A 27,272-nucleotide genomic window follows, 5' to 3' on the forward strand; every position below is an offset into this window, starting at 1 on the left:
TCAATTCGCAAAGGTTATGAGAAACAGACTTTTCGATCCTCTCGATTCACTCCTCCGCTTTTTATTCGCTTTTCTTATGAAAAATAAAGGAGTTAACGGGCTCAGTCCAGGGAGAAGCGTAGGAAAAAAGCGAGGCAGCATACGTATCTGAAGCTTCCGCAGAAGTGGTTTTGTTCGTAAGATCGGTCGATCGCTACCGCAGCTTCTCAATTAACCGCCGCTGATTAAGAACTTTGCCCGACTGTTCGTGCACGGGCGATAATTAGGCGCGCTCAGTTATCCGGAATTTTTAATTGGGGGAACATCCGATGAAAAAAAATTTTTGTTCTCCGCGGAGACTGGTTGAGGGAGTTGTACAAAAAAAGAAATGCAGAAGTTCCGGCGCTGCCAGAGAATGCTAATTTAACCGTCGAGTGAAAAACGCTCTGGCAATCGTATAGAAGTTTGCGTCATCTCATGACGATATTAATTTCGCGAGTCAATCTCACCGTTTGTAAAACGCAAATCGAGTCGCGTAGAATTCGCGATAATCGAATTTTCTCGTTTTAAAGTCATCAATAATCTAAGGCCGACCTCAAAAGATCTATGATTAGCGACAAAATTCATTTGTAATTTTATACGTCGTGTAATATAAGGACTATTTGAGGAAATAAAATAGTCGTATGAAAGAAAATACATGTTTGAAAATAAATATCTATAGAGAAAAATATGACATATAAAATTAAAAATAGAATTTTATCTTAAACTATATTTATAGTTGTGAAAACTTGATTCTAATAAAATAATTATATAATTTATAATATATAAAATTACAAAATTTGTTTTCTTTGTCCCCAATTTTTTTATCCATTCATTTGTTCGCTCTCTACTAATTGTCAATCATCCATTAGTGATAACGATAACTAAATTGTATCATTTAATGTTTACAATTTATTTCTTATTTTTATATCAATATTAAACAAGTTTGTTATTATATGAATCTGTGTCCCGCAATTTAATATCTAATACGAACACTGTACAATACCGTGCATCAAGTTGTCTACTGTGTTTGCATTATAAAGTTTCAATCACACAGCGTTACGCCGAAAATCGATGTCGACAATGTCTCCAATGCACTGACCTGACTCCTCGAACTAATGTTCTCGCTATATTAATAACGATAAATGCTTCCTCGAACTACAGAATTATTCAAGTAGTTTCAAACGAAGCTGTATTATACACGAGAGAATTGTTACTATATTTATTCGTTTGGAAGTATAATAGACATATATTGGCGAGACGTTGTCTCTCAATATTTTATACATCTATTAAATACATTCGTATAATACTAGAAATAGATATACAAAATTAATTTAAATTGTAATTATTTTTTTTTAATTTTACATATTTTTAAAATATAGTCAACAAGAGATACAAACATTTTTCTGCTTCATTTTGCTATAAATCTAAATTACTGATAAATGTCTAAAATTATTGATTGAAGATTTAAAATTAAAAAAGAATTAATACTGTTGATTTTGTTATAATTTTACCGACACAAGCTCTTTTCTGAGATTTAATTCAAGCTTCCTTCCTCTTTTGCATAAGAATTGCACAATGTAATTTTCATAGGAAACGCTTCTTTTACTGAAATGTCAACCTCACCACTTATCGTACTACTTGCATGCAACGATGCGCCGATGTCTCCCGCTATCTTCTCCATAAATCCGACGCGAATAACTCTCCCTTCAATACCCAAGTTCTGACAATACGTGCTTTGTATATAGATATATCGCTTACGAATCGAAGCTATTTCTACTCTGAATTGCATCTTATCAACATATCCAAAGTTTAATTCAGCCTGTCGATTTTAGATAAACTGCCATAAAGCTAATGAATATACTGATGCTCTTTCTAATGACATAAGCAATTTATATCCACTATATATTAATTTATATCCACTATATATTTCTTTAATTTACTATGAAAAAAATGCGCTAAACAATATTAAACATATGAAAGAGCAGCATAAATTTTCATCTACAAATATTAATGTCCAGATATACATTTTATAGAGTTTTTAATAAAAATACTTCTACAGATAATTGTAAATTTCTTAATGAATATTTTCTAAGTTTATTTATAAAGAACGAAATTGTTTCTCCCATTTTTCTCTCCACTAATTTAACAGCACATTTTCCACTTTTAATATCTCATGATGTCTGGCGACTAATTGTCAATTAGGATAATTGATCACGATGGAATGCACGCTCATTAGAATGTGAACGCGTAGCAACAATGTGGCCCCAATCACGCGCTGAATATTCATTCGACATGCAATCGATATTAATTCTTCTAGTACCTGCGGTTTTTATCAACATACGCGTTACGATATGCAGAATAAACGAATAACGTACACATAAATGCGCAATAAATTACTGAAACAGATAAATGGTTTTCGCGCATAACGTAAAATTCAAAATCGAGAGTCGGATTTACTGGATATATTCATCAGTAATACTAATGATGTTTATTATCGTTACCATTTATCCTTTAATTTCTTAATGTCGCTATCCTATGTAAACTTGGTGATGTACATGCGATACAAAGAGAATAAATCTCATACGCGCGTAGATTTATTCTTCGAGCATTTTTAAACGTGAGTTTAAATCACACTCGAATAAAACATCAAAAAGCCGACCGATATATCGCGATATATCGTGTGATTTACAAGTGTGGAGCGAACGATACGATATTATCTACGCGGAGACCGGGGAATATGCGAAAAGAATAACGCAGAGGGGAGCGAGCCATCGATGATGGGGAAGGGGATATAAAAAATGTTCACAGGAATCACGAGCAATTTCCATTGGTCGCGACAGAACGGCTATCGCACCTGCACGAAGATTTCATACGATGATAGGTTTCGACAGGTACCGTGCGTGTATGTGTGTGGGTGTGTGGGTGTGTGGGTGTGCGCGGATTCGCAATATGTGCAGCCGCAGAGAGCAACGGCAGACAACGCTTTTCCGACGATTTTCTGCGCATTTTGCGCTTCGATGGAAAGGCCTTCTCGTGCTCTTTTTTTTCCGTTTTTACCTTTGACTTTTTTCTTCGCTCGACTCGAACGCGTGCATTATGCGCGGGCAACAAATTCGATAGTTTACGTCTTGAAAATATTGTCGGCGCGACGCCAAATATAGCAAACGTAACGAAAAATTTGTTTCGAGAAAAAAAGTAACTTGGGAAAACGCGTATTTAGGCATGCGTACGCGCGTGTATTGGCGCTTTGCTTTATAAATTTTGTTTCTATCGAAGTGCGTTCGCGTACCGCGTCATGCGATTAAATGAAGGAATTAAATGACGCCAAATGTATGGAACGAGTTACACACGACAGTGACACGCTTTTTGTCACTAAAACATTATCGATTCCATCAATCGACATATACACGTCCAATTTACGTGTACATGTAACGATGTCAACGCTTAACGTCATACACGACACGTGTGTATATAGAGCATAAAACGTTTCTTTTTTTATTTTTCAAACTATACTCTTGTTTCAGGTGTATACATCGCGTATCCGACACGCAATATTTAAAAATACTATAAAGCGCTTAAACAAATAGTAACATACGATCAAAATGCCATAAAAATATTTAAAAAATATTTTTGATACATATATAAATAAATCGTAATAAACTCGCTCGCGATGAAAATATATATACATGTATTTTTTTTGTAATATAAATTTTGATAGGCAAATTTATAACGGCACCCTCGATAAAAGTACAGTTAAAAAGTACAGTCTACATACAAATATTAAAAAAACATTACTCATTATATTTAAATAACAAATGTGACATGTGTGATAAAACACAGCATTTCGAAAACACCATGTTTTTGATCAGATGCATTTTTGCCGACTTGAAATAACATTTCATCGCTCGTGGTATATGTGTACAAGGCTCGTATACACATAACGAGTTTAATGTTTGCCAATTAATACGAACGGATTTGACCCTAGCTGTGCACGTACAAATATGTTTAACTGTGCACGCGCGGATATCGACGTATAGGCGAAACGTACTAATATGCAAGTGTCGGAGCGAGTACACGTGCAGCCTCTACACTTCTATATACGTATACTATTTGCGCTCTCCCTACGAATATCCTATGAGACCACTTCGTACGTGATGCGTGCACAGTGTATTTGACACGTACCATACATCACGCATGAAACGATGAGTTCTCGAATCAATAGAAGTCTTTCAAAGCATCCGACGAGAAAAAAAAATTAACAGACGTATCGGTATCGAAAACAAGATACGATTGTGAAAAACAATCATATTTTTATTTATTTAATATGTGAGAAAAAATGTAAAAACAAGATATTCTCTTTTCGAAATTAGATTTATTTGTCTCCTCGTCGAGCAGTTTAATAAAAGTTATATTTGCGCGCTCAATGCGCAATTCTCTGTATTTTTCTATAAATTAGATACATCTTGAATATTGCACTAAAAAATATTTGAAAAATATTATTTTTATAGCAAGGATATTTCCCCTTTTTAAATTAATTCGAATATTCTATTTGCATTCTTGAAATTTAATGTTTCAGAATTAATTTTGTTTCTCTACACGTTCTGTGTCCACTCTTTCATAAGAAAAAAATCAATATGTAAAGTGTATACGAAAATAGGTAATATGTGTACTTTAGCTATACATCGATGATCTGTCGGAGGATAAATTTTTGTCGGCGAATCTCTTCACGCGTTTGCGTAAATCACACGTGTCTGCCGGCGTGCAAGCGAGACACGTGTAAATATGTACGAAATCGTGGATATGGAGGCGAATGGCGCGCATATCGCGTACATCGACGTTTGTACGGTCATATCAATTTCCCGTATAAACCGGTCTGTGCTCATGAATCGGATTGCAAATCAGCTGCATACTTGCTAGCCAACAAATTAACTGATATCTATATGATTTACTTTCGATATCAAATGGTTCATGTATAAGAGAGAAGCCTTGTATACATATATTTTTTATTTATTTTTCCAAAAATAATTTTGCATACTTCTATATTTTTTTAATCTCGTAATATGTTATCTAATATGAAATTGATCACGTGTTCATAATCTTATTACTTATGTTAAATATTAAAAAAATTTTTTTTTAATGAATAGGAGATGGGGAAAAATGTATAAAGAAAGATTTTTATAATTTATCACAGAAATGAATATATACATATATTTATACACACACGTATTTATTATATGATAAATAATAAGAATAATGATATTAAAAATGAGATATTATTCTTATTTTTACTCGTATATATCGTCTTGTGAGAAACAAAATTAAATTAATATTTAAAAATTTATTCCGCTTTTTTTGAAGACAAAAGCATATAAATTTACATCTGCTTTATGTACCGGGTAATTAAAAGAGTAAAAATCTCTCATCATTCATCGAGGTGCTCATTCTCCTTAATCCTTCCCAATTTGTCGCAACTACGAAAGATGGAAACGCGACAGTATATAAGCCGTTAATTACACAGGGAAGGCGTATTAATTAATCTATTATCGCCGGATCAAGGGCTTCGCAATAACACACGTGGCTAAAGAGACCGCTTCTACAGCGACCTGCACGCGTATGCGTGAATGCGTACACGGCTATAAACCATGGCGGTTTACGTTATCGTCCGGTCGGATCTACCCATCGCCAAACTACTGCAATTCGGGCTGACGCCGCTCCTCCACCTTGCCAACTTCAGGCAGCAGCAATTTTGGAGAAATTGACGCGGTCGGGTCCAGCGCGAAAATTACGCACGTGTGTGAAAAAGGCCGAAAATTTTCGCCAAAGTTTCGCAGCATGTCAAATAACGGACAATAAAGGGAAAAAAGGGAGGAATTTGCCGCACATCTCGCAGAAGAAATTATACGTCGTATAAATTGTTCGTAATCGCGCTAACTGAGATAAACTGTGATAAAGAAAACCAGAAAGAAAGAATCCGGAATGGAAGCGATTTGTCTTTAACGAGAAAATTGGACGTCCTAATATCTTCAATTTTGAAACGTCAAAACCATATGAGAAATTTCATTTCGAAAATATCTATTTCACCTCTCAAAGAATGATTCTTTATATCTCCTACATCAAAGAAAAAGTAGCCAATTTTGAATAATATACGAATAAAAGATGAATTCTAAGTTACTCAAAAATTTTAATAAATAAAAGTGCAAATGGAATAGAAAATTGCAATAACGTGTACGTGTGTATAATTTATATAATTTCGCTCTCTTTTTTTTCTTTATTTTTTTTTCTCTTAAATAACCCGAAAATAATGGAGTCAATTGTAAATTAACGCTAAACGGAGAAAATATTCATGGTTGTAAAAGAGAGAGAGAGAGAGAGAGAGATATGCAAAAATGAGTATAGATTGCACCCGTTAATCTTTTCGCGCAATACTATTTTTTTAATGGGCGTTCTTGTGGAATAATCGATTTTCTCGTGTCGTTTCCAGCGACACGGCCGGAGCCTGGGGAATCGACAAGGGTCGTTTCACAAGCTAGTCCGACAGTCGTCGGCAATGAACACGTTGTTGGTTGTTTGTCGGACCGTTTCGTGGTCCAGACAGGACAAACATACGGAGGCGATTGCAGCGAGCGTGCATCGTGTACGAAGGTAAATTAAAAATCAATTCTAGAATGTGCGGTAGTCCCAAAGTTCCTGCTTATTGCGAGGAAAGTGCAGTTCGCGAAATCTCGCTATACACGCGAAATAAACGTGCAAATGTTCACAACTCGGTCCTACGAGTGCCTCTATTAATTTATTTGATATTTCGGTCAAAAATCAGCAAAATTGTTCACGTTCCAAAATAATACAACCCAATTTTACAATTTTAACCACTCTACTTCTTATGTTAATCTTGCTCATTTAACGACAATAGTATTACATATGCGAATTATATTTATTATCGCGGAAAAGAAATTTAAAAAATGTATATTCCATCTGTGTAAGATTACGTTGCCGCTAAATAACTTCATCGAGGAGTAAGACTCGGTATCTTACACCGTTGGAGACCGTGACTGGTGCGAAGCAATTTCGGTAGTAAATCCAGGTTGCCGAGAGACAACTCCATTTGAGGAATAAGGATATTACTTCAAAGCGCAAACTCATCCCGCGCCTTTCATCACATAGTGAGAAATCCCCTGCCCAATCAGAGCAAACCCCGTGTAAACGTTCCGAACTCGGCGACGGAAGTAAATGCTGAATCCGCACGGAGGTGTCAGGTAATAGTCGACTCGTATCTTCGTTCTCGCAAAAGGAGGATGTGCACGTGTGTATGTGGCAGTGAGTATTTTCTCTCCTCTCCCCCTACGTACGTAACACCACTTTCAACCACCTCCCGCTCTTTCTTTCTCTCTTGCGACTCTTCTCTTTTTCTTCTGTTCTCTTTTCCTTTCGTTCCTTTTTTTTTTTTTGGTGCTTGCAGAGAAGAGATGCCTTTCCAACGGAACGAAGTTTTCCGGGGAAGTAAAGTCATTTCGCTCGTGCAATCTAAGTTAAGTGACTTTCGAGAGCGTCGGCGACGAAACTTGCCCCACCGCTTACTCTTCTTAGAGGCAACCCTTTCACTTTCCCGTAGTTGCCGGTCTCTACTCCTTCAACGACGGAATCCGAAATGTGACGAAAATTACCCTGTATCTCTCTCTAAAGATCCGCGGCTGTTCGGGCATCTAAAAGATAGACCCAGTCCAAGGAACGGAGTCACCGCGTTTTTTCTGCTAAATTAGCATTACATCCTCGTATTACATAAACTATCAAGCAGAGAGATTAACTTCAATTATTCATTAAAAAAATATTTATCTTTCACATTTTTAATTGATGCTAAAATTATGCAAATCAATCATGTTTGCAAAAAGTAATAAAGAAAAGAATTATATTTATTTTAATGAAAATTATGTAGATATGTGTAATTAAAGAAAAATTCATAATCATTGATAAGCTTTTGAAACGCAAAGAAGAAAAATAATGAAAAGTGCCCCAAAGTTTTCCCGGAAAAGAGGCAATTTTATATGTATTAAAAAAAATTTGTCATTAAGATCAAGCGTTTTAAAGCATAGCCTAAGTAGAGCACTAAACTTAATAACTTTATATGAACTAATATACTCAACACTACTTGTCTTCAATCTTAGATCCTATCAGCCTCTCTTGGCGCTATTATCCCTCTTATCCATGTTATCTCTCCTCGGTGTATCTTAGATGCGTGCTTATACCACTAGTGTAATTTCAGCGAAATTTAATTATATATTCCTTCCAAGACTGACTAAAGTTACCCACTAAGAGGAGCCAAACTAGCCCAGTTTATCGATATATTACGAGACCTGCATCTCCCATAAATATCTCATACCAAAGCGTTCTCAATACTACGTTACCTCCAATATCGCGATTTTACGTTAGCTGCTGCATTACTAAATCGCCATTAAATCGGGCCATCGTGAATCAAAGAACGCACAGAGAGCGAAAAAATGCGTTGAAGCCTTGGCCGTCCGCTTTCAATTCGCGCGCAAATTCGCTTCTACGTGTTATTTCGGTCTTCTTTTCCCTATCTCTTTCGCACATTCGCCATCCGGTGCGCCATATTTCGCGATTAACGTAAAATGTATGAAAGTGCCGCGTGCAATCTGTACCGCTATAGCACGCGACGCAACCAGCGGAACGTGTCGGTTCGTTCTGCCGTTCGGAGAGTCGCGACCGCCGGGATTGCCTCGATTTTCGAAGAGTCACGAGCGGACCGGCCGCTCGTAAATACAGCGATTTCGCCTTTTTTTTTTCACCCGAGCACCCCGCCACCCCCGAGACCCCGTTCAATCCAGCGACCGACGTCGAGTGGAGAACGCTTGATCCGCGTTCGACGCGGATCGCGAGCGAGCGCGCGCGAATATGAATCGCAGGGCCGTAAAGTGATATCGAATGGAACGGAGACTATCTAGATGCATAGCAGGATCCCGATATATGTGGACGGGCGACCATTAAAACGAGCGGTCCGTGCCGCAAATTGCTAAAATGACACTCCGCGCGCGCTTGTCATAAGCGGTCCTGGACGTTAATTCGCTCTCTTTCGTTCATTATCCCGCGGTTTCCCTCTCACGACGCCTCGAGATATACGCGGCTCTCCATCTTTTTTTTTCCTTACACACAACCCCAAGTTTTTCCGCCCGTGTTTGTTAAAACTGCGCGCCAACGAGTTTCGAGAAAGAGTTTTTTCCCCCCGTGACACGTTACAATCGCGTTAATTGCACACTGGGGATGCGAAACGATGCGGACGTTAAAGAGACCAAATTTGATAAGATACAAAGGATAGTACAATCACAAATAGCTCGCAATTAATATGAATGTAAAAGCGAAAAGACATTTCCGACGCTAGTGGGCATTAACTTAACATTTACTTATATTATGCCCAAGAATTTTTGTTTGGTCTCAAAATAAGAAAAATAATATCGTCAATTTTTTAAAGGTACTTGATTTTCCAATTTTCGAATAAAATTTTTTAAACCAAGTTTTTAAAGTTCTTTTAATGTTTTAATTTAAATTAAATTAAATTTAATTTAAATTTTTTAAACCAATAGAAATAATTTAATTTAAATTTTTTAATCCAAATTTTTAAAGTTCTTTTAATATTTTTACAAAAATCTAACATATTCTTTTAAGAAAAGTTGAATCGATTTTAATTGTGTACGTAAAATGAAAATTATTATCGGTTGTCTAACAAAAATGTATATTTAACATTGCATATATACTTGTTCGAAATTTTTAATATTTAATTGACAGAATTCTTTTTGAAAAGCATAAAAATGTAAACTTTTTCAGAAAAGGCTGTCAATTAAGTTTTTAAAAATAAAGCACTATAAATAATATTGTCGTTGTAAAAATTTATATTATTTTTTATTCATGCTTCATTATTAATTTGCTGATTTTCAACTAGTTCTATAATATTAACTTTCAACTTTTGCGCTGCTTTTCCGAGAGCTCGATTCTCTTCTCTGTTGGTTTTATTTCTCTTTTTTCCGTTTTTATCGCTGGTTGTGACTTTATGCGCAAGCACCGGTGCGGCAACATAGTAATGGTCCGGTTTCACAGATTCTCTCTGTCAACTCTTTTTTCGCGCGTTCGCCGGCTTTCGTTTGCTCTCAGAAAATATTGCGCGTCCGACGCGCAATTGTAATGGGACCTGTTAACGAACATCGCCATGGGAGAGGAACTTTTCATGTTTACCGCCACGCGGAAATGTACGCGCGAGTTTCGATTGAATGGAAAAAGTAATGCGAAGTTGAGAGGACGGGGCAAGCATTTCAACGTTTTTGCGACTATAGCTCTTGCACGATGTTAGCATGACACGGCATGACGAGGAAAAGATTACTCGCGAAGGATGGGTTCCATTAATAAATCAGATATAATTAAAACTGTTTCTCATAATATGTGTCGGATGAGATATACAAGTAAATGTTTATACGTCAAATTTCAATTAACGCGATGTTCGTAATTGTCTTACGATTTATCTTAAATAATTTTTATTCATAATTCAGATAAACTTATATAGGATAACGATTATATTTTGAAAATTCTTTTTATGAATTAAATGAGCTGTACTTTAAAAGCATCAAAAACAAAGTAACATATTATCATTGAGTTATTGCATGATATATGAAATTTTATTTCCAATGCATATTTTCATTTTGATATCAAAAAATTTAAAGAAACTGCTAAACCCATGTTTGAATGAATAAAAATTTTTAAGAAATTCGAAGAATTAAAAAAATTAGAAAAATTACAAAATATCAGATTGTCGTGTTACGACAACATGAATGAATAAATCAATCAATATGAATCAAGTATACTAAAATTTTATTTAAAAGTTTAATTATTCAATTTTTACGCAGAAACTTCTTCTTTTTGTCATACATTTAAATATATTTTTTCTAATCTTTCATGAATAAAACTATAGATATAAATAAAAAAAAAGATGCGAAATCTATCTATGTATTAATTCGACCGGCATTAATTTATTTATTCAGTTTCCTACGCCTGTATGTTACATTTTCACAATTTCCCCCACGTCAACATCAAATAGCAATCCTACATACCTAAGAGCTTCATGACCTGAGACTGACTGATGAATACATTAAGATAGGCATCGCTGCAGCCGATCAGGACGAGGAGGACGAAGAACTCGCGCCGCAGGAGATCGCAAGGACCACTACACCACCGCATTGTCTCACATGCTCCGTAAGCACTACCCGTTTCCACGCACCAAGTAGCCCTTTAACTTCAACACCGCGTCGTTAAGAATCGCAGAAAAATCCTATCGTTCTCTCGGGCATGAATCGCTCGCACGTGGATCCATTCATCGACGTGCCCTGCCATTTCTCAAGCCGTCCCGATATGTCAGTCTCTCCTTCTCTCGATCGCTACGCTCGCCGAGATTTATCAATCATCGTAATCGTAGAAAATCATCGGGGAGCATTTTCCACCCCGATACGTAGAAAGGAGCGAATTTCGACGATGGTCAACGCATTTTTCTCGCGCGCACACGCACCGTCAAAGGCCGCTCACGATCGGACGAGCCCTCGAACGGCAAGACGATCACATGGCGAGGCGCGATGACAAGACGAGGGTGGCGCCTGATTAAGGGTGAGAAACGATGTCATCGTCGTCGACGTCGGTGCTCGACTGAACGGCGTGCCGAATGTCCGTCCTTTTCGAGTCGCGACGATGAATCTCGTCGCGCCTGCGCCTATGCACCCTCTCGTCGCTTATATACGACGAACGGACATATTATGCACACGTACGTGTGATGGATTGAACTAGAAAAACAGTGGGTGCGTGCGTACGCATCGCAAATCCCGGTAAGGTGTAAATTACGTCGTCGAAAATAGACAGTCGGATAAATATCGCGAAAATCACGCGCGAGATATCGCTACGAAAATAGCGAGGATGTATGCATCGCTACGCATTGCGCGAAAAATCCTCCCTTTCCCAGCCTCCCTCCCTCCGGTCTGCATTTTTTTCCACCGCTTCTCCACGATTTTAATGTGAAAATATTGCTTTTCGAAAAATTGTTATTCGTCCATATCGAGAGGATACTTCAACCATTATTGAGCATATTCGTGCACGATTATTGATGATGCATGAAATTAAGAATAATCGCGTGAATAATTCGTGCAGTGTTTTCATGATTATAGGCAGCATTAACGTAATTAATTTGTTTTGTGATTACACCGAGTATGTTCTTTCATGATGAAAATTAGGTCAACCACGATGATGTCATGGAAATGTTCCAAGAACACTTTGCACGCTTATAATATATGCATATTTGTCACATTTATATGAATTATTATATCAGTAATATCACCAACATATGGTAAAATAAATCTTTTGCGCATGCAACGTTTATTTTAAATGCGCACATAATCTTCTATGTAAATGACATAATTTATCCTACAACAATCGTGCACGCAACATATAATCATCTATTGTGCTATTTGCAAAAAAAATATATCAGCAAAAAATAGAAAAAAAAATATTATTTTAATCCGTGTGTCATGCATTTAAATATATCGTAAGTATTAATTGTAGATTGTGAAAAAAACACGGTTCGCAGCAAAATAAGAATTAAATCGAAATGTAAAAAATAAAAAAAAAAGATTTCCAATTTTAAACTGCAATATACGGATTTTTGATAATTTATTCACCAAAGTGTACAACGTGAAAAATATAAAAATCGGTAACAATCCATCCCATATTTATGCCATGTATGTGTGTGTGTGTGTGCGTGTGCGCGCGCGCGAGACGTGGAAAATTCAAAAAATGGAATTTCACCGTAGAATACGTACAAATATTTTTGCAACGGCGTATTCCACGGCGTGGAACACGCAAACGATCAGATTTACGATATAATTTCATAATAATACGGGAAACCTTTGTCGCCCGTAATTCTATCGAACTCGTTATTGACGTGGCGGCGACAGAGTGCCGATTAACGGCCGCGATTCGGCACAACGACGAAATTGACGTCCAGCATCCAATAACATCAAAAACTTTCAATCTACTTCGAGCCGTGAAATTTCCCCCTGTGATAGCCCCTTCCCCCTTTCTCACCCTCGCCCGTGCGTTTCCAGGTCCTCGTCAGAACGCAATATCGTCGCTGACGAGCTTTAGCTCGACACGCGAAAGCACAGAGGGAACGTAACGACGAAAGAAATAATTTCCAACAATCACGCGTCGATTCCAGATCACGTTGATTCCTCGTATGATTCCGAAGGAAGAAGGGACGGGGGATAAAGAGGGCAGGGGAGGCATCGGAGATATTGGTGCACGATCGACGCCGCTCGTTTCGCGCGCGCGTTTCTCCGAAAGCGTTAGAATTTAATTAAATCGGTCTCTCCGGCTACCCCTGTCGTGTCGCAGAGTCCACTTCCTTTCCACCCTCTCCTTTCCACCCCTCTCCGAATCGCCGGACGGTCCCCCGGACAGCCACGGATTCACAATTTGATCTTCGTAGAGTTTAACTTCCAGCGGGTCCGCCTTCTACCCTCCCTCCCCTATCCCCCTTTCCCCTCGTCCCTCGGTCTGACGAAACGGCGCTTTAATTATACCGCGGGATTAATTAACTCTCCGTCGAACTCGACGGAACACACCCGCGGGACTCGCCCGAGCCGATCGCAAATAATTAAAGACTGTTTTTCGTTCGTGCCTTCGCTCTTTCGTCGAACCGCGCTTTCCTCGAGCTTGCACAACAGATGCTTTCCCGAAGTCATCTTATATTGACGTCGACATTCGACACATGGGAGCAAAGTACTTTTAATTGCAATCGCACAAAAAAATCTACACAGCAGTGATATCGCAAACTATGCGAAGCTACCGTAATTTACTGATAAACAACTGACTTTTTTATTAAAAAAGTAATGTAAGAGAAAGATGTTTATAATTACGTCTTGTATCTGTTTTCTATTTCTCTCCTTCTCTGTCTCTCTTGCTTTTTTAACATATTTTTACATAAGAGTATCATCGTATCCAAAACTTTTATAAATTATAATTTTAAATAATTTAAGAATGTTTTTAATTTTGTTTCATCGATATTTTTATAAGTGTAACATTTTCCTCTTTTTCATGAATCACACATTGATTGATATAATTTAACTTTGTTGATGCATTCTATTTGATAGCAAGCGTAAAACATCTCTCTCCGACATCGCCGAAATGTGATTCGACCCCGACTCGTAAGGATGTAGTTTGAGCTTTCGCAGAATCACGCAAGCGTATGGCGTATGTACGTATATAAATTGAACAGCACACGAACTCAATGTATACACATACGAAAGTTACACGAATATAGCTAAAGCTAAGAGTGGATCTAGTCGAATCCATTAAATATTTGAGCGAACGAAAGAGGCTAGGGAAGCAAGCTCGTGGAGGAAGTCTCCCCTCGGTTCTTAAGATCCATATAGTAGCCCAACTCTCTCTGTATTAATATTTACATTTATATTTCTTCCTCGTCGTCCCTCTTATTTCAACTTAATGCCGCCGGGGATTTCAGTGTTCCAGACTGAATTATTATGGTTTTCACAATTCAACACATTTCGAGCAACTATATTTCGGATTATGCGTTTGATATAAGCGATATGTACCTATGTCGACGACTCCCCTCGAATATTTCGCACAAATTACTGGGACTAATCTTGGTTTGCAACCATCATTGTTAATCCGCAATCTTCATCATAAGAAATTAAATATTTTTGAAACTTGAACTTTTATTATTTTTGCAATATCAATTAATTCTGCTAATTTAATTTTTGTTTACAATTTGCAAATATTTTTTACAGATGAAAATGTTAAAATTATTAATACATTTCAGCATTTCTATTTTTAATATTAATTAATTATATAAAGCAAACAATTCGAAATTACAACAATAACTTGACAATAAATCAATACATTTAATTATGCTGTACATTTAAACTAAATTTCTCGTGATGAAGATTTTGTAATTCTAAATTTAAACAAATTTTGAATTAGATTTTTTTATTTTGCAACTGCCTCATATATTTATTTTATATCTATACTCTTTTTAATTGATCTCTTTCTTGTATAGTTATATATATTTAAAAAACACAGGAAATTAATAAAGCAAAATTTATAATTAATTTATCATTAATTATAGCACAATATTATTAATTGTTAAAATATTAATTATTTACTTATTAAAATAAACCATTTCAAAGGTCTATTGATTTTAAATCTATTTTCTCATCATTCATTTTGCTCATTTAATGTTTTATATATTTAATATTTTATATATTTAATTTTAGGAAAATATCAATTTCATTCATCAGTGACAAAAAAATCGAAAATAAAAAATGTGACACATCAACTATCATGCCAATAAATTCAGTCAAGTATCAAAGTCCTGATTATATATAAATTAAATATATATATATATATATATATATATATATATATAATATCTGTAAATATTTAATTGCGGATCGACAGGTCGATTCACTCTTATCTTTAATTAAAATGAGTCAAAAGAGATCGAGAATTTTAACGGGGAAAATTATATTTGACACATTATATGTATATATGAATTATAACGTAAAGTCTAAAAATAATTAGCAATGAGTTTATTTCATTAATGTAAATATTAAAATTGAAAGATTAGATATAACGAGCAAAATGTCTAACGAAAAAATAATTAACATCAAATTAACGAAGTCCTCGAAACAGTTTATTTTAATCCATTAATATTCTAATTCATTAATATTCTAATAATGAATAATGATTGAAAATCGATCATGATATTAATTATGTACGATGTATATGCATAGTTATGCAAACAAAACAAATCTATCCTAATATTATTACCTATTAATACATTTAGCAAATTTACCTTTTGCATTTAGAACTAATGATATCATTATTCATGTGCACTACAATGAAGTAGTTTCATAATGAAATAGAAATTAATAGAAATAATTTGCGCATCATTACTCGGAAACAACAATCAAGCATATTTATTGCAAAAACAAAAATTTATGTAAATTTAAAAGAGTCAATCACATTTTTATCACATCTATAGTCGGTTTCATATTACATAATATTTCAAGTTTCCAATATTTTGTATTATTTTTTGTATATTAAATTTTTGCACCAATGTAGCTAATATTTTTAATTAAGGTTAAAAAAATTTAGAACATTATTTGTTAAATATTAAACGTATATACAACATCTGCTTTTAATTGTAATATATAATTAAAGCGTAATAAAAAATTAAATATCATAATTCTTATTAATATTTATTTTATGATTAATATAATATAATTTATGTAAAAAAAATTTTCTACTTGAATAATTTCTTAATCGACATGTCCAAATATTACAAATATGCTGTTAGAATTTTTTAAAAATATCTCTTTCTCAAAATAAAAAGATTTCAAATACTCTATACACATTACGTCACACAATAATGCAGAGTCACGCATATGATGCTTGATATGCTTGCGATTGTTGCCGAGATAAATGATTAATTGCGCGCAAGTAAAAAAAATAATAAATATGTAATAAATTACCTTCATTCCTTCATCGTCGACTCATTGCCGTCTCCTCTTCTTTCTCCTTGCTTTCCCAAGCTTTTTCGTGGCACTCGCGTAACATGCACTCGCGAGGTTAATTACGATCGCGCGATTAGTAATCATCACTTTACCACACGATCGCGCGACACTTTTCACGGCACTCCCGATATTAATCGTATGCACGCGCGACGCGAACTTTACTGTATGTATTATTACGAAAAAGAGAGTAACGCGAAACACTGCATTCGTACAAAATTACCCTTCGACACTCGATCTTAGAAATTAGCGCAACGGACGAATGTCGGGAGGAGGGGGAGGAATTCAAGAATCGCGCGGCCAATTTCACGCGTCATCTAACGCGGCTGCACCTGTTGCTTTTAGTTACACTCTTATGTACTTTGTGTATTTCATGTAACAAATAATATATGCTCGCGCGCGTTTTGTAAAACGAAATTATTATAACGATAGATAAAGAAACGTGTGCGTACGAGTTAAAATTATACAAACAATTATCCGCAGAATATTATCTCCGAAAATATGACTGTCAATTTCGTATATTTGTAAATCTCAAATACGCAAATGCGCGCGTTTCGAAACCTTGAGAGAACAGACGGAACGGGCGAACAAGAGAGAGAGAGAGAGAGAGAGAGAAAGAGAGAGAGAGAGAGAGAGAGAAAGAGAGAGAGAGAAAGAATGGGAAGAGAGAGGAGAGAGAAAGCGAGAGAGGGAGAGAGAGAGAGTGAACGAGCGAGCGAGAGAGAGGGGGGGGGAGAGAGAGAATTTTATTTGGTAATAAATTTAAAATGAATTTTTTCTGCTTAGCACATCAAACGCACTCACCGATTCGTGATATATGTAGGATTCTAATAAAGATCCGCGAAAAACAAGTCTCTTTGTTTAATGGTCAACCTTACTCCGCTCCATCCACTCCTTTGTTTTCACATTTAACCACCCGCGGATACGAATTAACGCGATACGATAATTGTCCATCACTTTATGTGTCACTCCTCACATTCTGCACTCGCAGATGCACATATCGGACGAATAAATCGCGCGATTACTTCTTAAACCGTGCGATGCATCCATCGTTCGTTAACGCGCGAAGCAAACTTGCATTTTCTTCAGAAAAATTTAAATTACGTCACGCTGCAACGCCGATAGCCGATAGGTGGACAGATAGCGTACTAATTTAGATAGCGTACTAATTTCTCGACTAGATACAAGGGATGCCAACCGAGTGATATCGCGTATTTAGAGTTTTTTTGTGTTACAAAATTGTCATACATTTGATAGTTTTCGTAAATTACAATTATGAGAAATAAAAAGTGTCGACTCATTCAATTTTCACCGTTCTCCTTTAATATGCGTAGAGTGTGAGAAAATATTTATGCTGCCTCTACTTTTGGTAGAAAGGAAAAGAGTAAGGTTGACTGACATTTGTCGACAAATTTTTTAAACACGTTGATTGGCTGCAGGATAGAAAATTTCTAAAAAATTACTATGCTACAGCCAATCAATATGCTTAAAAATTTGCCCTATGACAAATGTAATATCGGCCTAATTACGTATTACTCTCTCTTTTATCGCGTCGATGTATTCGCATAAATTATAAGTAGTCTATGCTTCTCATATTTCAAATCGTAACTCGCGAAACTAAACATTGTTTATCACAGTTCGATAATAATAACAAGAATACTTCCATAAAAGCTTCTATTATTAGATTAAACGCAAATTTTAATTTAGTTAAAAACGACGGGCTGCAGGTATGTATATCCATTTTGTGTATTTTTTATCGGCTATCTAATAAAAAATAGATAGATCTCTGATTAATCAATCGTTACGTCAGTGACAAGTAGATGACAGCCGCGTTTAATTAGTCGCGTAAATTCGGCGGATTGCGCGATAATTCAAGAAAAGACACATCATCGATTAATTAAGACGATAAATGGACATTCGAAAATATATAATCGGAATTTATTTATTGCGTTACGTTTCGGACACACGGAATTTCACGAAGTACATATTATTTATACACTTACGAGTCGTTAATAAAAAGCCTCGACTAATTTGCAGATCGATAACCGCTTATTATAAGAATGTGGAAATGATCGCATGAAGAAGGTAACAATGCGTAGTGATACAATCAAAGGAGCTCATGCTACTGACTAGTGACTCGAGTATCGCCGGCGACAAAGGTGACTCTAACAATAACAAGCCACGCGCGCCGTGCCAGATATTCCTTGTGTGTTACGGAGGCGGAGTGGGGGACACTGATACAAAATATATTCAGCATTCCATAAAATACGTACGCAAGTAATAATACGTAGTAAGCACGTAGTAAGTACACGAATTATTAAAATATTTATTACTGCCTATTATTAAAATATTTATTATACTGCCTATCATATTTAGAGATACATGAAATTAAATATCCAATACTACGAACTTAAATAATATCAAAATAATGAATTATACATGTATAATTAACAAGAATCGAATAATATGATCAGTCTAAAGCAAACGCAAACAAACGATTTAAATCATTCAGGCACATACCCAAATTATTTTTTCAAACAATTCATCAATTGATTTAACGAAAACTAAAAATAATATCATAGAATTTATATAAGAGATATAATCGTTGATTTAATCGTTGATTTTAATCGTTGATTGTTAGTTAAAGTTATATAATATGTTTGAAAAAAGTTAAAGAGATATAATTTGATAGAATTAAATTAAATAGTTTATTTAAGTATAACTTCAATTTTGTAAAATTACTCGAAATAAAAATTTATTTAGTTATGTGATTTTTTTTTATTAAAATTCGCTTTTTTATTAATTGCTTGCTTAAGATATTTATTTTGTTTTATTCTAAATTTTTACAATTGTTTGCAATTAGTATTCAAAACATAAAAAAACAAACTATTAACGTTATAATAATAATAATAATAATAATAATAATAATAATAATAATAATAATAATAATAATATAATAGTGCTGTTAATAAATTATAATAAAATTATGACAAACTTAGCTACATTATCAGAAACAATTTATACAATCCTATAACAAATTTATGACGCAAGGATTTGAAGTTTCTAAAGATTCGAAACTTCTAAGTAATCCTGACAGAAGTCGAGGTCAGAAATTTTCGTTCATGCGACATATTTTGCGCGAAACTTTTCGATGTGCTTACTTCAGAGAAAGAAGCTTAAGTCCTTCGAAGGATGGTTCCCGGTACCATCGGATGAAGAAACTCCCGAGAAATTCCGATTAACCCAGATGAGCCTGTGAAACAAGCTCGACGAGTTTTTGCATTTTTTTAATGGGACCAGCCAAGTCGTGATATTTATCTATCAACGGATTTCTGTCGATTTCAATGGGGACACGAGATTACCACCAGTTTAACGGGACAAAAGAAACTACATATGTATGATTAACTATTAATCCTATCGACTCGATCAATATTTGCTATGACATAACTCGATAGGATACGCGACAAACGTGGCACGCAATTCATAAAATAAGCACTCCTAATTCGTATAGATTCACTGCTAAACAATACCTGTCATCAAATACATGTCATCGATGTAATCTCTCCAGAGATAAAAGAAATATTATATAATTATGTAATTACATATATAATTTATAATATTTATAATTTATAATACGTATTCTCTCTTTTTTATAGATACAAACAAAATGTACAAGCCTCTATTTTTTTAGATTTAAATTTAAATGTGATTTTAATGCGTTGATATGTTTGTTAAATGGACAATTATAGAAATAATAGCGCTAAAATGTTACGAGAGGAAAACTGAGATAAAAGAATTAATTGGATCTTCTGTCAACATATGACAATAAAACACACATATATATAACACACACATACACATTTTCTATTCTGAAAAATCAAGTTCTGCGAGCATCTTGCGAGATAAAACCGTTTTTCTTTTTCGCCTCTTTTTTTATTTTGCTTCCATTCTGTTACATATGGCAATTTGATACGCAAACGCAGATAAAAGATGTAATTTTCGGTGCAAACATTGCTCTTGCAATTTCCCTTTCGTGTACCCAGAATCTCTCATTCTCTCTTTCTCGTTTTTTCTGTATAAAATATACGATGACGTGTCTCTTCCCATATTCGAATTATTGACATTTAACCATCAATATCTCATACGATGGGTAAATCCACCGTCAACCCTCCACATCGCGCACACCGGAAATATTATGGAAATTACGCTTCGAAAAGGACGAGATGGGATCATGCGATTCGCAAATCAAACGCATTAAAAGTCCATTATCAGTCGCAGCGCGAAACGAGACACTTTGATAGAGAAAGAGATAGAATAAGAAAGAGAAAGAGGAAAATAGAGAAAAATTCTAAGGAATGAGTGAGACAAGTAGATCAAAGTAAAAAGGGATACTTAATCGGTCGTGAGCCCGAGCAGTTGGAACCCTACTATTTGTTGATCTAACATGACAATTTGCCTCTTGTGGAATATTAATGGTTATATGATAATAATTAAACATCCGTTTCCAAAGTCATATAATATATCCATATCAGTTATGTGAAATCTTACAAAAAGAGCGACGAAAATTAATGATTATTGAATATTATAATTAAATAGAAATAATATAAATTTATATTTATATTTATATTTTGTTCAGATATATTCATTCATTTCATCTATCATTATTTAAGATCTATAAAATCTGTTATTTTAATTCGACAATAATCCATGAATTATATTTATCTACAAATATTTTAAATATTTTAAATTTTTAATCAATAAATCGAATTTTTATTTAAAAATTCAAAACTCTTTTTCATCAATCAAAAAACTACATTGCAATTCTTGTTCTTTTGCATCATCTTTTTTATATTCCTCTTTGATCCAATGGATACGTATACGATGAAAGGATCTCATTAATACAACGTTCGGTTCGCAAGAGAGACTGTTTTCCCGATTATCTACCTAAGCAAGAGCGTTCGGTTCAACCAAAGCGCTGTCTGTGAAAGATAAGGGTGATCACCCCTCGAAGAGAAGGATCCTACAATATGCTGGCAGACGTGGCATTCATAACATATAGCAAAGATATATTTCGTTAGGAATTCAAAAAAGTAAATGAAATAAAAATTAAAATATTAGTGAAAATTATAAATATTTTCTCTTACGCGTGTCACATCGAATTTTGTTCGATATTGACGCGCTTCATTTTGTCAAAAACATTTTTTTCTCAGAAAATATACAAAATGAGCGTCAAAGCATGTGTGATCAATGGAACCTTCAATCCAATCAAGGAGAGCTACCCCTGAAATTCGAAACGTTCTCTCAGGATCGATGTCGCGCTCACACTCGCCACGCCAGAGCGCGTACAGAGAAAACAAGATATATATATATATATATATATATATATATATATATATATATATATATATATGTACATATATGTATATATGCGATGCACATTGAGGGGCACTGAGAGAAGAGAAACCACTGTATAAGCTTAAATACATGTGTCTGCTCGGGGAGGGTGTAGGACGTTATCAACGCCCGCCACATTGGTCCAAAGGCCGAAATACGATTTTGTACTTTGTTCCCGCGCGGGGCCCACGATAATTGCGCAGAATTGCGCCGCTTAGATTACACCGGAGAGTGCCTTCTTTGATGGCGGGACCGCTCGGATGCCCTTCGGCAAAGGCGAGCAAATTCGAAGGCGATGGGCGCAAGTAATTGGTGCAGCGAGGCTGAAGCAGACGAGAACAGAGGCCGGAATTAGATGTTCTTATGTAACATCGATGGAGAGAGAGAGAAGACGGCATTTTTCGTATCCTTCTGGGGTTGAAATAAAGAGAAAGAGAAAAATTGAATATATCGTTTCCCTCTCATGACCAGGATCAGAGGAAACAAAATGGCGTAAAACACTTGATGAAAAAATCATTAAATATTGGCGTGTTTGATATCGGTTCTGTCTAAAAAATCAATTTCCTTTGCAAAGTTTTCACTTTCGCTTTATAAAGCAGATTACAGAGAAAATGTAAAAACTTGTCTTATTACACGTTTTATGCGTAAATAAACAAAGTAATATCTTAAAAAAGATAACTTAATATTTCTTTTTTTAAATTTATTCTTTCTAAACTTTGTATATATATTGAAAAGATATAAATTCGTGATCAAATTTTTATTTTGAAATCTGTTTACAACATATACATATATATATATATATATATATATATATATATATATATTCTACATTTCATCTGTATTAAATAAGCGTTTACATCAGCTGTTTTGAGAGAAAACAGAACGATTTTGCAGCATTAAATTAATAGATCCAACCTAGTTGAGAAGCTGTTTGCACCATAAGCCTGTCTACGTGACTTCCGTTACGGACGTCGGCTTATTTTCTTCCGATCATACTGGGTAAACAATTGCATTAAAATCTGTTTGCAACAATTCGACATTCTCATCCTTAATTTTCCATATATATCGTAACAATCTCTGGTTTTTTCGTTTTACGATTGTCAAAATATTTCAATTATCTAATCAATAAAATCTCGATAAATTTATTTATTTAAAGTACGATATCGATAACGAGTAATCAATAATTTAAAAAAATTGCTTCCTCGGGTTACTAATTAAAATTGTTTTGTCGCTAGAGGCTTTTTCCTTAACATATCATTTATTTACATAAAGAATACATCGAGCACAATTTCAGGATGAGTAATTTATTATTTATGTTATTATTTATATATATTAATCATACATGTGTGTTTATTTTCATTTATTTAGATGACTTAAAAAAATAAAAAGAAAAATAAAGTATAAGTTCATTATTACATTCAAGAAAAGAAATGAGAATAAAAAAATAGTGATTGTTATATCATGCTTTTTTATCTATTATTTTTTTCTATTGCCAACCGTTCTCAAGAACATCATAAATTACACGATCGCTTTATATCACCCTGTATATATCGCATTTGAAATATATTTATATCTCCATTTCGCGAGGCCAAAGAACCGCCCCTTATTGTCGTGAGAGCCGAGACAGAATCGACTTTAGGTTAACAAAATATCATGACCAGAAGCGGAAAGAATTTATAGTTTATTAGCTCTTGGGGGTTGGGCAGCGCAGGCTATTGGGCGAAGTCCATTTAAACTTCGCTGGCACCAGGAATAGGATAATAAAAAAAGGATAGAAGAGAAAAGAGAAGAAAAGAACAGAGGAACGAAATAAAGACGATCATGTAGAGATTGCGTAAAGTATGGAAACTTTAACAGAATGCGAATGGATCAGAAATCATTGCGGATAAAAGGAGAAGAAAATTCTTTTCCTTGAAAAATTTTGCTCATTTAATATATTATAAATAAAATTGTGAATTGTGCATGTGCTAGGTAAAAGAAAAATTTTCGATTTATAAAATATCTATACATTTTGACTTTTATTTTTTTTCTAATATTTTTTTACGTCTCTTCTTTTTCTTTTTATATCAGCGAGTTAGTCCATAGATGGAACTCGATTCGATATTTCCGATGTCATCAGTCTACGTGCATGTTTTATCGGAAAACATTTCCAATATCGCGTACGTTCTCTAGGTCTGGTTTGCTCTCCCTTCCCGTTTTCCGGATGAAGCAACAAAAACTAGCCGTATCGTACCCGATGGCAATCGGCCAAAAATTATGCATTCCGTTCATTCGTTCGCGAATAGCAATTTATAACTATTTACGATGTCCGTAGGATCGCGGCTCATTCTTCCGAAGAAAGGGATGCAGAATTGGCCGAAATACATCGTAGATCGTCACCCCGATGGAAATTTGCCGCCCTCGCTCTGAATGACTCGATGAAGAGAGGGTCGCGCGAACAGGATGGGCGAACTTTTATGATGCTCTTGGCTTGGGTCGAAATTTGTCTGAATGCCATTCGGGCATGTCGTGCATCGGTTTTTCTTGGCGCGTCAGGAGTTAGGACCCGCCGAGAAACAGGAAGTAGTAAAAGAAGCGCAACCATCCCTTTCGTATATCCTTAAACCGCTGTATTTCTTCTCTTCCATGCCCTTACTTTTTACGCGATGTTCTCGTTTACTGTCACGTATAGCTCTCCGGTCTTGCATCCAGTAAATTCATCGCTGCAGCCATATTACTCTCGTCCGATTATGAATAAACGACGTTACGTCATGGCGAACTAACATGGTCCGGATAAACGAAACGATAGGCGAGACAAATAAATCTTTGGACATGCATTTGTGTCTACGATTCGATGCATCAGTGACAGATTTACGCGAAACTGACAGTGAGACAAGTCAAGCAGTAAATCATCAAGCGATGTGGTAGCGTCGCGATGCCAAATACATGAAAGAATTGAATCAATTGTTTGAGAGTCATTACTTTCGATATATCGAGAAATTATCAAGTAATTTATGCGAAATTTTACATCAAATAAACTTTCGATTAAGATATCTCACTAAAACCGTAATCAAAAAAGAATAGACATTATACAGAGTAGTTGTAATAATAATAAAATAATTATGTGGAATATTTTTATTTATTTAAAAGTAAAATTAATTATAAAAATATAAAAATAAAAATGAATCTAAAAATAATTTTAAAAAATTAACATGGTGAATTTAAAAAAAAATTTCTTATATATTTCTTATTATTTCTTAGAAATTAATGGCGAGACAAAGATGGCAAAGTGATTGTCTGCCGTGTGAAAGATTTTGTTAATTTACAATTTCCGGAATTTATATATTTTGTCGAAAATTTATATATTTTTGACTATCTTGCGACTGACTCAACTGCTTTATACTATTATTACTAATACTAATACAGAAGGAGACAAATTAATATAGCGATCCTTCTTAAGATGTTCTCTAGTAGCTCCTGTTTATCATTCTCTCTCCGAATCAGTAAGATCTGTCATATTTATTGTCATATTTATATATTTAATTGTGATATTTGTATTATATCATCTGTAAATTGACATTAACTCGAATATTAGCTTCTCGATAGCATACAATTTTATTATAATTATTTTAAACCGACAATACGCATAGATTATATAGATACATGTATTATTTAATAATCTTAAAAAATTTTAAATAAAAAATTGGCTCACATAATAATAATTAAAAATATAGCTACTTATTGTAATATAATGAGAAAAATTTTCTAAATGATAAACATGTCTTTTTTGCGAGAGATAATTTATCTAATTATTTTCCGGCTTTTCCTAAGGTAAATCTTTCGCGAATATTTTCTTGATAATTTTTCTTCGGCATCATTTAAATTGCGATATTTGCATATAGATACCTTGTAAAAATAAATTTTGATTAAACTTTTTCATACTTATAATAAATTCTAATATGAACTAAATCTTCTTATTAATAAATTGCGATGATTATAACTGATGCACTTTATTTACAGAATTGCCATTAGCGTGAAAGACTAAGAAATGTTCGCGGCTTGATTCACGATCATTTTCGTTCTATCATTGATGGAGAATTCTAAAGCATTTATCACCGATCTTTCCCTCTCTACTTTCCTATCTTTGCACCTTCGAGAGTTCAGAATCACCGGTACGTGAAAAGAAATGGAAGTAATTTCTTCGACTCTTGTTCCCGTCATTTTCGCGTCTACCGCTGTCGAAGAGAAAGATGGACAAACGGATTATCTGTTAGGGCGAACATATCGACATTCGCAAACAGGATTTTTAATTGCAGTTAAAACTATCTATCCAGTGCACATATTTGCTCTTTAACCCTTAAGTGTGCAGCGTGTGTGTCTAGCATATGTGCAATCTTTCGCTTACTCAAAATGTAATTAAACTTCTATAAACAGAGTTATATGCATTTAATAATATTTAGATTTAATTTGAATCCAGTCAGTTAGGACTTTTAACTCACACACACGCTCACGCGGAACTTTAATATTAGAAATTAATATATTAATATTAAATATTAAATATTATATCATATAAAATATTATAAAGGATAATTAATTACTTTTGGTTTTAGAATATTTTTAACTTGACTAAAATTTAAACATGGTTACAGAAAATGTAAAAAAAATTAAGAAACCTTTGTTTATAATCAAATTATTTTAATATAAGTTTATTAATAATTACAGCTAATAAAGGTGCCGTTAGTTCTGTTGTGTTTACAAGTCTACATATATATTCTAGTGTTACTGAACACATATTTGACGATAATATAGTACCTGTATACTAAAATATGCACGTATAAACTCTGTAAACATCTCGATATTAACGTCGCGGCAAGCGAGCGAAATAAACATATACCGAAGCATATCTAGCGGAAAATAATCTCGAATAATCGATAGGAAAATTACAGAATACCGCAAATATCAAGTACATGTGGAAGCAGATAGGCAAATTTTAATCGTAAGTTATTAATTTAATTATATACGCTAGAGTCTCGATTTTCGTTAAAAGGCTCGTTAAATATTAATTGTCAGACATTAACCATCGAATTATCATCGACGATGGGGGAAGAACAGCAATTAAGTGGGCAAATATTGTTCCATCGCAAACATATCTGGTACGTAAGTTCCGTTAAAGCATCGCGTATGTGATGGGAAGAAGTGTCGGCGATCATATTGTCGAAGTCCGTAACTGCCACTAGGCACCCACAATTT

The 27,272-nt window shown here is 34.6% G+C and overlaps 1 protein-coding gene across 2 annotated transcripts in view; it reads right to left on the bottom strand.

Moving 5' to 3' along the window:
• Positions 1–17,206, bottom strand: part of LOC105250010 (tyrosine-protein kinase Drl) — a 72,615-nt gene extending 55,409 nt beyond the window's left edge. The window contains exon 1 of one of the 2 annotated variants that reach the window (XM_025408304.1): positions 16,611–17,206. Coding sequence is in view for 1 of the 2 variants with exons in the window: in XM_011255851.2 (XP_011254153.1) it covers positions 11,127–11,253 (127 nt within the window). In the remaining variant the exon portion in view is untranslated. Of the gene's footprint in view, positions 1–11,126; positions 11,700–16,610 lie in introns of those variants that run through there. The other variant, XM_011255851.2, reaches the window with a different exon arrangement.
• Positions 17,207–27,272: the final 10,066 nt, after the last annotated feature.

Source organism: Camponotus floridanus, unplaced genomic scaffold (genome assembly GCF_003227725.1).
Source record: "Camponotus floridanus strain SB8 unplaced genomic scaffold, Cflo_v7.5 scaffold20, whole genome shotgun sequence".
NCBI classification, from domain to species: domain Eukaryota; kingdom Metazoa; phylum Arthropoda; class Insecta; order Hymenoptera; family Formicidae; genus Camponotus; species Camponotus floridanus.